Source organism: Triplophysa rosa, linkage group LG18 (assembly GCF_024868665.1).
Source record: "Triplophysa rosa linkage group LG18, Trosa_1v2, whole genome shotgun sequence".
In the NCBI taxonomy this organism is placed as follows: domain Eukaryota; kingdom Metazoa; phylum Chordata; class Actinopteri; order Cypriniformes; family Nemacheilidae; genus Triplophysa; species Triplophysa rosa.
This window is the reverse complement of record NC_079907.1, coordinates 22,985,079-22,998,061: the sequence shown is the minus strand read 5'-3', so window position 1 is coordinate 22,998,061 and position 12,983 is coordinate 22,985,079. Positions and strand designations below refer to the sequence as shown.

Below are 12,983 nucleotides of genomic sequence, written 5' to 3'. Positions count from 1 at the left end.
GATACTTTTGGCTCTTCAGAGACGAGAAAAAAAAATTCTCGTCCACGAGAGCAAAATGCTTTTTTTGTATAAAGGAAAACTCAGAATAAGTCATTTAGACAGAAAACAAATCCTGATCATCACAAGACAGATAGCATTCTTTTGAATCTGGACGTTGATATGATCAAGCAGTTCCCGATAGATCCTATGCATTGTGTAGATGTAGGAGTGACTAAGCGATTGTTGGTGCTCTGGAAAGACGGACCATTGCCCTCATCGATTGTCAGCTGGACAGCTCAGCATCATTAGTCATTTTCATCAAGCTATCCGACCTGCTGATTTCAATAGAAAACCCGGGGGTTGGACGAATTGAAGCATTGGAAAGCAACTGAATAACGAACATTTCTGCTTTATACTGGACCAGTGATTTTGAAATATGTTCTTGATAAGGAGAAGTATATTCACTTCCTTTCTCTTAGTATTGGAATGTGCATCTTGTACGGTGAAAACCTGATGGAGCATTGTGGTTATGCAGATGAGCTGTTAACATATTTTGTTGAAAAAGGTAGCAGCCTGTATTCCAGGGGTTTCATCTCATATAATGTGCATTGCTTGCTACATCTAACTCATGTTGCAAAATACAATGGATCATTAGACTATTGTTCAGCGTACAAGTTTGAAAACAATATGAGTCGAATCAAGAGGTTTGTCCGGGGTACAGGTGATCCACTGATTCAACTAGCTAACAGATTGGCTGAGAGGCAAGCGATGTCAAATTCTAAGAACTCAAATGTTAACTCCGGTATCCCAAAGACAAAAGAATGCTACAGAATGACCAACGGGAGGTACTGCATTATACGTGAAGTTCAAGAAAATCTTGTTTTTTGTGAGGTTTTTTCCAGAACGGAACCTTTGTACACTAAGCCATGTGACTACACAATCATTGGCATATGCAAAGGATTTCTGAATCACACAGAACTGTTACATGCTGGCATGGCTCAACTGAGACATAGAGCAATCATGATACCTGAAATATTTCGTAAAATAATAGTTTTTCCTGTAAAATTACACTTTTCCTGTTTTCTTGTAAATTTGCAGTCTTTTCCTGTAATTTGACGGTTTTTGCCCATATTTCAAAAAATACTTGAAAAAAACCCAGTAAAATTCTGCAAAATTAAGTTTTTTAAAAACAGTGTGCATATAAATGATTGGTTCCCTGAGACAATACAAAACTTTTGTGAAGTTTATATTTATAAAGACAATGATTAATTCTGTAATGTAAGCTTGTTTTGAGAGTTTTAAAGTCCCTAAAAGCACACAGAGAAACGGCATCAGTGACGCGAATGCAAAGAGATTTCATACAAAAACACTGAAATGACACTAAAAGCTTTACAGTAAGAGGCTCAAAATGACTAACTGCTGCTATTTGAGCCTTTAGAGTCTCTGTGGGGTAAAAGTAAATAATCTCATGCTTAATGGACAAATCACAATGATTACAGCACAGCCGACCACATGATGCTAAACACGGTTCATTCACTCTCTGCTACAGTGTTTTTAAATATGAAATATAAAGAGATGTTAAAGTAATGTACCTCTAAGAACATGAGAAACAGATTCAGTCAAGTGTGTCTGAACGTTTGACTGGTATTGTTGATGTACGTGTGAAGCATTTATAGGGTTACATTAATGAATCTTAACTCAGGCAGAACAAATAACCTGTCGTCTAGAATTATCATCAAAAGATACACACCAACACACAGACACGCACGCGTGCGCATGCATGCACACACACACACACACACACACACACACACACACACGCACGCACGCACGCACGCACGCACGCACCCACACACACACATGTATGTTTTATTATCTCCGTGGGGACAGTCCATAGGCGTAATGTTTTTTATACTGTACAAACTGTATATTTTATCCCCATCCCTAAACCTAGAGATCACACTTTTTGCATTTTTAGATTTTGTGCCTGTGGGGACCTCAATTTTGGTCCCCACAGTGACACGAGTCCCCATGAGTTGGTGTGCAGTCAGGTTTAGGTCCCCACTAACATATAAAAACAAAGTCCATACACACACACACACACGCACGCACACACACACACACACACGCACGCACACACACACGCACATGCACACACACACACGCAGGCACGCACGCACGCACACACGCGCACACACACACACAATATAACTATACCACAGCCTCAGTTCAACAGTACATCAGTCTTATTTAGTCTTTTCTCCTTGTAAGGTCATTGGAATGATGTGACAGGAAAGCTGCTATTAACATCTCCATCCATGATCACAGCGAGAGGAGATGCTCAGTTTTTTAGGTACTTTTTTCAAATATTGAATAAACCGCTGTCTCCTCTCATCCCTAAAAGATAACTCAACTGCTCAACTATAATACATCTATAAATCCTTTATTTTTTCCAGTAAAATGACCCAAATCTCCCTAAAACACAATTAATTTGACCTTAAGTGCAACATTGTGTATAATGACATTTTTGAGAATTTACATTTACATATAATACAATAAGCACAAACGTGACTAAATTGTTTAAACAAGAAAACAATTGAGCAATAAAGTGAAATCGAGACATATTCTTTGAAATGTGGTGATGATGGTGATGATGCATGAGTGTGAACCTGCAGGAGATCACAGCAGCACCTACCAGCTGAACACATGGCGTCTCCTCACACACGAACTCATGATCTTATGTCCAGACCGATTGGACTGACCCCCGTCCAGTGTCCCCCATGAGCCCGAGACACACATGCTACTGACTCAGACCAGCTTTAGCGTTTGTTTGTTTCACAAGCTTAACACACTCCCATAGGAGGAGCCCAGATGATGTCATCAGCCACCGCTGTGCACACACTGACCACGAGAGAGAGAGAGAGAGAGAGAGAGACAGAGAGAGAGAGAGAGAGAGAGAGAGAGAGAGAGAGAGAGAGAGAGAGACAGAGAGAGAGAGAGAGAGAGAGAGAGAGAGAGAGAGAGAGAGAGAGAGAGAGAGAGAGAGAGAGAGAGAGAGAGAGAGAGAGAGAGAGAGAGAGAGAGAGAGAGAGAGAGAGAGAGAGAGAGAGAGAGAAGAGAGAAGAGAGAGAAGAGAGAGAGAGAGAGAGAGAGAGAGAGAGAGAGAGAGAGAAGAGAGAGAGAGAGAGAGAGAGAGAGAGAGAGAGAGAGAGAGAGAGAGCGAGAGAAGAGAGAGAGAGAGAGAGAGAGAGAGGGAGAGAGAGAGAGAGAGAGAGAGAGAGAGAGAGAGAGAGAGAGAGAGAGAGAGAGAGAGAGAGAGAGAGAGAGAGAGAGAGAGAGAGAGAGAGAGAGACAGAGAGAGAGAGAGAGAGAGAGAGAGAGAGAGAGAGAGAGAGAGAGAGAGAGAGAGAGAGAGAGAGAGAGAGAGAGAGAGAGAGAGAGAGAGAGAGAGAGAGAGAGAGAGAGAGAGAGAGAGAGAGAGAGAGAGAGAGAGAGAGAGAGAGAGAAGAGAGAGAGAGAGAGAGAGAGAGAGAGAGAGAGAGAGAGAGAGGAGAGAGAGAGAGAGAGAGAGAGAGAGAGAGAGAGAGAGAGAGAGAGAGAGAGAGAGAGAGAGAGAGAGAGAGAGAGAGAGAGAGAGAGAGAGAGAGAGAGAGAGAGAGAGAGAGAGAGAGAGAGAGAGAGAGAGAGAGAGAGAGAGAGAGAGAGAGAGAGAGAAGAGAGAGAGAGAGAGAAGAGAGAGAGACGAGAGAGAGAGAGAGAGAGAGAGAGAGAGAGAGAGAGAGAGAGAGAGAGAGAGAGAGAGAGAGAGAGAGAGAGAGAGAGAGAGAGAGAGAGAGAGAGAGAGAGAGAGAGAGAGAGAGAGAGAGAGAGAGAGGGAGAGAGAGAGAGAGAGAGAGAGAGAGAGAGAGAGAGAGAGAGAGAGAGAGAGAGAGAGAGAGAGAGAAGAGAGAGAGAGAGAGAGAGAGAGAGAGAGAGAGAGAGAGAGAGAGAGAGAGAGAGAGAGAGAGAGAGAGAGAGAGAGAGAGAGAAGAGGAGAGAGAGAGAGACAGAGAGAGAGAGAGAGAGAGAGAGAGAGAGAGAGAGAGAGAGAGAGAGAGCTGCCATTACGAAAGGGGTAACATCTTTTCCCCTTCTTTTGAAGTCCTGCCCACCTCTCGTTCTGATGCTGTCTGTTATATTTATTCGAGTGATGATGTCATCGTTATTCTCCTGATAGATGCTAAACCTCAGTGTTTAGCACTTTAGCATAACTTGAAGGTAGCATACATCACTGTCAGGCGAAAACCTTGAAAATCCAAATTCTCTGCAGCACAGAAAATCAAAACACTGTATTTTTAAACAATGAAACACATTACAATTTTAACATTTGACCAAAATTGAGCTCTAATTGAGTTTTTGATGTGTTTTGTTTGTTTTTAGAATGGCCATCACATTGCAACACAGTCTCACTGGAATTCGTGACATTGTCACAAACTGTAATCTATTCATTTGTGTTTACTGACACAAATTTCCTCCTTTTTTCATATCAGTCAGCACGACTTTCAATCTAACGTATTTTAAAATGCTGTATTTTTCATATATGTAAATATATATCAAGGCAATCTGATGGGAATTTATACCTATTTTACAAGGTGGCTCATTCGTGTGAATTCCTATTTCCCACGATCTCATTGGTATGTTTTGTTATGATTTGACTCTTCTCCTGTGACGTCAGGTTTAGGGGCGGGGTTAGGGTAGACATTTATCAATGCTTTGCCACCTCGTGAAACTCGCATTTCTAGCAAAGTGAGCCTTTGCGGCTGTGATTTTAGGGTTTGGGGTGAAGTAAGGTGTTGGTTAGCCACATCCTAAAATATGTACGACTTCTTTTGATATCAGGTTATAAATATGTAAATGTAAATACACACGCAGTCTGTGTATTGAAAATCGTGCTGAGTGACATTAAAAAAGGTCGTGCTCACTGACACGAAAAAATGGGGATATTCGCGTCCATGAACACGCGTTAATAGATTCCAAATTTTGTGTCTATGCCACCAACTGCCGTGAGACTGGGTTGCACATTGTGTTTTCATCAACTTACAGATGATAACATTTATTGTGGCCACGTGCGTGCTCATGTTTTTCTGTCATTTACACTTTCATGTTATAAAAGACGGAGCGCTACATTATAAATGTTTGTGGCGGCACTTCATTTACGATCAAAACCTTCAAAATGTTAGCAGTAGGCTTCTTTCATGCTACAATGGTAAGTCTTGATCACTTTTGTATTTTCCACAAAATAAAGGCTTTTGTTGAAGTGCCTTGGCAGTTTGGTTAAACATGCGAGTGGAATTGTAATAATACAGAAGAGCTAATATTCCTGCACATTTCGAGTGATGAACATATTTCAGAGAAAGTCTTCAGCTTTATAATTTGATCTCTACTGTACATTGGCAATTTGCGTCTGTCAGTATCAGTCAATGTATTTAAAGTGTAAAATGAGAATTAAACAGATGGAAAGATGGAGTTTTTTCCTCAGATGAATGATGGTTATGGACTCCACACACAATGACGACATCCATGGGCTTCCTCACATGACCAGACAACAATAGAGAAAGTGAGCGCATGAGAGCGCAGACAATGCTGGACATTCTCTGACGGGTCACTCCAAGATCTCCACAACGCCCTCATTGAGCCCTCAGCAGCTCTGAAGCATGAGACACAGAAGCGCTGCTTTGTTTCATTCATCCGTATGAATAATAAACAGGAGTGATATGAAATACTGAACATGCGTTCATTTAGATTCATATACTGTATGAAAGCTAGTCATGGGGATCTATCCAAAACTACCCTGACTGGGATTCTATCACATCATACTGGAGTAACCGGTAGACTGGTTTGCTAAGACATTCCCCATCCCACAATGCACTGCACTCAACTTGACCTTCTTATTCCAGCATGATGGTGGAAGCAAAAAACAACATCATTTATGAGCTGCCTAATTCCTGTGAATTTGCACAATATAAATCTTCCAAAAACATACAAATATTAGAAAAAAGCAATGATGATGAAAGCTAAACCTAACCAGTGAAGATGATTGTGTTTCATATCTCTTGAGGGTGAGTGAGTGAGTGAGTTACTGAAGGCAGTGCATTAAAGTTCCATCAGTTCTTGGTCCCAAGACTATAAATAGAGCAGCATCTCATTCTTCAATGTGTTGAATCAGACGAGGGTCATGCCGCACTGTGACAAGAAAGTGCTGATGGGTCAATCTCACCACCGATGGACAACATAAAGGACAGAGATGAAACATCAGGAATATTTCACTGTAGTAACGCTGTTGGTAATGTACTTCTCTGCCAACAGGATCACAGTAACATTATACCTCCGTAACATTTCATCATATTACTTGCTTGACCTTGAAGGCCATATCATCTGCTGTATTATGAGAGAATCAGATGTTTTATCTCTGGAAATAAACCACATCTCAACTTTAAGCAAGCAGAAACCCCCAATGACTGCAGCAAATTCATCACGTCCAGCTTTAGCCAGTATTATCGCAACGCTGCCCAGAATGAAATTATTTCAAATGGAAAAGAACCCGTTCGCTGAATGATGGACAGCTAGAATAAATCCTGATTACCAACGCCGCATTCATCCCGGGAAGATAAATGATCAAGTTTAAATGTCTGATCCATTTAAAAGTTAAAGCGCCGCTGAGCTGATGAGAAGCAGACACGTTCATTCTTCAGTAGATGTCAACTGTGATACAGCTGTAATGTTTTCATCTTTTTTCCTTGATTTTAGCTGTTTTTCTCAGTGCATTCAAGCCATACAGTGTGTGTTGTTATGCTTTACTAATGAATAATAATGAAAACAAATAATAAAATAAAAGCAGTAAATAAATTCAAAGTGAAAATGATAATTGTGTCATCGTTTGCTCACCAGACCTGTATGACTTTCCTTCTTCTGCATGCAGAACGCAAAAGAAGATATTTTGAAGAATGTATTTTGGGGGTGAACTATCGCTCTAATAATTGCTTTACAGCTAAACCAAACAGCTCATCTCTAGCTCTCTCTCTACCTATGCTGAGACAGAAGAAAGTATTTTAACACTGATAAAAATGACACACGTCACGTTCAATAAAGCTATGGATCTGGAAGAATCTGTGTTTTTCACTGAATGCGAAATGTTTTTTAACACAGGATGGTGAATGAACAGTAGATTTGACAGGACGCAGGTCTGTGTTGTTAATATATTGGAGGTTAAAGCAGAATGGACTCGATCAACTGTGAGAACACACAAGAGCATATGGTGTTCACAGCGGTCATCTCATCAACCTCGGGCCGGTTGCATAAAACTGTTTTTAAGTCAGTTGCATCAAATCTTTGATGGGTCTAATTTAAGACAAAAAATTAAGACTGACCCCTGGCTAACCTTTCGTTATGGTCTACGTTGTAATGGAAACCAATAAACTGTCAACTGCTCTGGATTCAAAATGGCCTGACTTTGTGTTGTGCTACACAGTCGCAAATATTTAAATAAATGGACAATAAGAAGAGGAAGAGCTTTCAAAGACCAATACATATCACTGGAAGTCTTATGAAAATGCTGGAGATGCTCAGATGTTAGCAGAACCGCACCATCTGCCTGAATACATCATGTGGTGCCATGAGCCAATCATGAGTCTTACAGTAAGTCACATGACATTTACATCTCAGCTGATTGGTTCAAAGAGTTTAGTGCATGTGAACAAAGATGACAGAATCTGTACTTGATGTGTTCCAAACAGGATTTATCGCCCTTCGCTTCACATGACGTCAACATGTCCCCAGGAGCCGCTTTTTTGGAATGATGTGCTTTAGGAACTCTTAGACAGGTGGACCCCATAGACTCCCATTATATGAAGCTGCGGATTTACCAAACAATCTTCTTTATGGTTCTACTCAAGAAAAAATGTCACCTGCATCTCGGATGGCCTGGGGGTGAGTAAATAAACAGCAAATTGGAGTTTTTGGGTGAACTGTCCCTTTAACATATTTTTAATAACGTATTTTATTAGGTTTAGTGTAAGGGTTAGGTTAGGGTTAACAAATGAACAAATATTTAACTGTGATCATTACTTACAGGTGTACACTAAATGATGACATTGCTAAGAGCAAACGATGGCGACCACAAGTTGCAACTTACTCTCCGAATTGGGCCTAAGTATATAAAGTGGGAGGAGTTGAATCTGGATCCAACCTCGCCCCCTGGATCTTGTGTTCTGCAGTGAGGACCATCTCCATGAATTACTCACTTTCTAGTTGTTCCAAATCTGTATACATTTATTTGTTTGGTTGAACACAGAGAAAGATATTTGGAAGAAATGCTTGTCACCAAACAGTTCTTGGACCCCATGGACTCCCATAGTAGGAAAAATGACAATGGTACTCAAAAGTGCCCCAGAACTGTTTGCTGTCCTACATTCTTCAAAATATCTTCTTTTGAGTTTAACAGAACATCAAAAAAATGAAGTACCATAATTTTTCCTACTATGGTAGTCCATGGGGTCCTTGGTGACAAGCATTCTTCCAAATATCTTTCTCTGTGTTCATCAGAACAAAGACATTTATACAGATTTGGAACTGTGAGTAAATTTTGACAGAATTTTTATTTTTGGGTAAACTGTCCCTTTAACTTTGAGAGTCTTGATGAAGAAGAACATTGATAGAGAGCTCTTCAACACAAAGGTCTTCCTCACAGGTTTATTTTAATCCTGCTCTGTGGGTTTGTATCGAGAAATGTAAACCTCTCTGAATGTGTCTTTGGCTGTAATGGAGCTGGTGTTCAAGGTGAAATTTGGTATTAGGCAGCTTAGAGAGACGGGCTTCATAGGCAGCGTAACGGAAGTCTATTTGAATTATAAACAGAGAGCGTCTTTACTATAACCAATCACATATTTAAAAACTACAATACTAATTTCTCGCTAGAAATGCAATCAGAAGTTTTTGAAAGTGAAAATTAAACTTACATTTATACAAAACTATGCTGCAACGGGCGTTTCGGCCGCCATTTTATTTTTTCGAGCATGAGCCTTCTCGACCAATCACATTCCTCGCATGTTGTTATGGAAACGACAGGTCTCTGTCATTGGTTAGCTGTGAAAAAGGAGCTTGACGTAGGGCGTTTTTTTTTTTAAAGTTGAACTTTTTCAACCTCAAAAGACGCTCTGAGCTGCAGAAAAAGACGCTGGCGTTTAAAAAAGCACTCAGAACTTTTTTTAAAACACGGTTTACTCATAGGAGTATAATGTAAAACAGATGCTAGCAGCTTCATAAAAGAAGTCAAGTGTGAACACGGCCTAATGTGGCTTTTTAATTCCGATGCATTTATTCCTCATACCAGTTTTCAACATCAATCGGCTAAAATAAGTGATGCGTGGCATTTCATATTTCATTATGAATTCACAAGTTCACCTGCCCATCCAGTGTTGATATAAATATAGAAAAAATAATGAATATGCTCCCTTTTTTCCGCACGCCTGCCATGTGTCTACATTTAAAATAATGAACTTGCACGCGCAAAAGACTCGAAATGTGAATCGCCCCTAAGGGGGCCTGCTGTGTTTGAGATACACAATGAATAAACAGCTCATTCTAAGGTAATAAAAACATAACACTTCATTATGTAAAGTCTTTATACACCTCTGAACACATAGTTATGTATAATATATTGCATTTCTGCCAATAGATCCTCCAAAAAATTACACACTGGGCCTTTAATGAAACTGTCAAACTTTATACATAACAGCATGGACTGCCCTTGAATCTACGGTTGAGTAGATTCAGTCAATGTTTATACAGTACATGGAGAATCATGTCTGTTCTGTAGAGAGATTTGTACATTAGCTGAGGAGTTTAAGATTCTGATCTGTTGTCATATCTATAGTTCTGTATCTGCATAATCACATGGTCCCTAAATAGAGCAGCAATGTGACACACACACACACAAAGGGTGAAAGTGTGATGCAGTGATATAACAGCACGAACTAAGAAAGCAAATCTGGGTTTCTATAACTGTGATATTTGCGCTTGAGGTGACAGAAAAACATACAAACACTGAATAAATCTTGAGTTTTTGTCAGCAGCAGAAAGACTTCATGTCATCAGCTTTTTGTTCACGTCTATTGTATATGGTCATGTTGGGCCTAAATGTTGCACAAATATTTCCAGCAGATATATGCTTATCTAGGGGCTTTTACAAATGTCTGTCCAATAGAATTCTCTTAAGATGATCATTCAAAAAAAAACTTTGAAAAAGACTCCATTCAGTGTACTAAACCTCACAAGACCAGATCAGTTCATGTAGAAATGAAAGCACACATGTGCTTTACACTCAGTTTACACTTTTTACTCCACAATCCACCCATTTAAACAGCACGCCAGGACTAATCCTCGTGAATTAACTGCATTATTTCTGTGGGTTTTGTTGTGTTTTCGCTGCCATGTGTGCACACTGGACACAATTAGTAAATTGATGGCTGTGTTAAATGCTTTCTCTCATTGAGCGGCGGGCTTGGCAGATGGAGTCCGCCCCCCCCCCACACACACAGCTGGTCAAAGCTGTACATTTAAACAGAGTTAGTGAGACCTCACCCATCTGAGACCTGCCACCCTGTCTGCCTCACGACACAAGCGCGTTCGTCCTGAGAGTATTCAAGTGCAGCTCTCTCTTACACAGAGATTACGTCATGGAAATATAGTTCTGATTTCATTCCAGCCGGGTTCTGTTTCAGCAAAGGAAGAACTTAGCATGTTTGAAAGAAGCGTTCACAACAGAGCCAAACATTCATAATGAACACCTGGGACGTGTTCATGAAACCCCATGTGTGTCCATCATATTACCGATTTAATGAAGACATCATTGAACCTAATTCATGATATACAGTATTTATGAAGACTAGTTTACTTCTGAAAAGAGATATCTCCGTTTTAAAAAAATGCTCAAAAATCATGTTTTTATTGTGCATTCCAATTAATATCAATCAAACTGCAGTTGGTTTGTTTTGATTTAAGCCATAATGACACAAAAAATACATACAGCTAACTAACACAATAAAACATGAAGGAAAAAAAACATGATTTTTGAAAAATCTCTTTTTGGATTTAAACTCTTAATATATTGTAATGATCTTAATATACAGTATAGGATGTATAAACAGCAGAATAAAATAAATGGTATCTAAATGTAGTCTTCAATTATATATATCAAATTCTGTTGGACACAAAACACAAACAGAGAAAGAGAGAGAGACGGGCTGTTGTGGTACAGAACACAGATGGGTCTGAACAGAATGTCCCATTGTGACTCAGTCATGTTTGGTCCACATGTGAACAGTCATCAGTGTAAATGATTGTTCAGAATCCATTAACAAACAAGATTCTACAGTATATAGAGACCTGCAGAGAGTAAGTACAATACTCTCAATGTGCTCTGCCACTTTAAAGCGCTCGGGTTCTTTTATGGGTTTTGGGAAACAACGTTAAATTGTTTTGATCTGACACTGTAATTGCATTAGATGGACATTACATTCCAGTAATTCATAACAATAGAATGTACTGTATGTCAACAGAGCTGTGTGTGCCTATAGTCATTATATGCTGTGTCAATAAGCACTCTTTGTCTCTTTGTGTCGTTCTCCTGGTGTGTTCAGTGTGTTGAAGGGACATGAAGTTCCTCTACACAGCGCTGGTACAGAATACAAAACATAAAGCATGTCCTTACTACACTTGAGCATTGAGTTGCTATGCAAGTCCACAGTAATGTAAAGGTCTTGATAAAATGGAGCTATACATTCCCTACCCTACTGTAAACATTATAGCGTCAAAAGGACATGACAGCATAGTCATGTATTGCTTTGTTGTGCTTTTTATCCAACATGAGGCCTGATCTTACATCAAACATAAAAGCGTACAAGGATGCAGTAAACAAAATCAATAGCTAAATGAGGCTAGAAAATGCTTGGGATGGGAACACACCCGTGTAAACCCTGTCCATCAACATTTATGTCGAACTTAGCAAATCACTTGGAGACAGCACGCGCATTAGACAATGAACAGCACCCGTATGAATCAGCAGATGCTGAGTGTGAATCTGCTGTTTCATTACGATCGGAGTCACTGAATCGCTTTGCTGCTCGTATAGAGACTCGTGCAGCTGCAGCCTGGCATTGTTCCGATACGATGCGCGCCGCGCCGCGCCGCGCGCACTGACTGTGTCCATGGTGCTGAACACCATCCTGAAACATGCGTTCACGTGCACGAAATAGACAACACGCGCATCTCTGTCCATCATCCGAAGGACACAAAGACAAAGGTCTCGTGCGCACGTGACATCTACAGCATTTACATGCGTGCGCCGTAAACACACAATACGAGTGACATTTAGTCGTCAAATCACTTCACGTGCGTCTCACGTTTGCATCGTCGCGAAATCTCAGTGTGGCTTTAGTGTGATGAGCTGTGTGAGGTGTGAAATGACAGAATGCATTTACTCCACAAATGCGTTTGACTACAAATAAAGCGTCTGATTCAACAATCGAAAGCGTCCGCAACGGAAAACGCGCCTTTGCATGTATTGAAATGACATTTCCCTGACAATAAGCCCCACGCGATGTTCCCGCTCCTGCACACCAGCACATTCTAGAGTAAAAATGACAACATCAACAATCTATAACATGCAGCGGTCTTTCAACGCATTCGCGACGCGCGTGCTCGTCGTCGTCTAGAAGCGCGTTCAGCTGTCTGCGCGAACGCAACACTTCTTACCTTCTCTCTCACAAAGCTGGATGGCATCCAGACTCAGATTCTTTATCATGTCCTCACACGGACTCGTGGGGCTGCTCACACTGTGTCCCACGCGCGGAACCTCCATCGTTGAGTCTGTACCGGACGATATTCCTCTAGTGCGAGTGACTGCAGTGCCGCAGGACAGAGATGTGAACCTCTTGTGCTTCTCTCACGGGTTTCCACGGTGTGGTGCT

The 12,983-nt window shown here is 40.6% G+C and overlaps 1 protein-coding gene across 2 annotated transcripts in view; it reads right to left on the bottom strand.

Moving 5' to 3' along the window:
- Positions 1-12,983, bottom strand: part of phyhiplb (phytanoyl-CoA 2-hydroxylase interacting protein-like b) — a 20,470-nt gene extending 7,487 nt beyond the window's left edge. The window contains exon 1 of one of the 2 annotated variants that reach the window (XM_057359397.1): positions 12,769-12,983. In XM_057359397.1, coding sequence (XP_057215380.1) covers positions 12,769-12,874 — 106 coding nt within the window. In that variant the 5' untranslated portion in view covers positions 12,875-12,983. Of the gene's footprint in view, positions 1-2,674; positions 2,807-12,768 lie in introns of those variants that run through there. The other variant, XM_057359398.1, reaches the window with a different exon arrangement.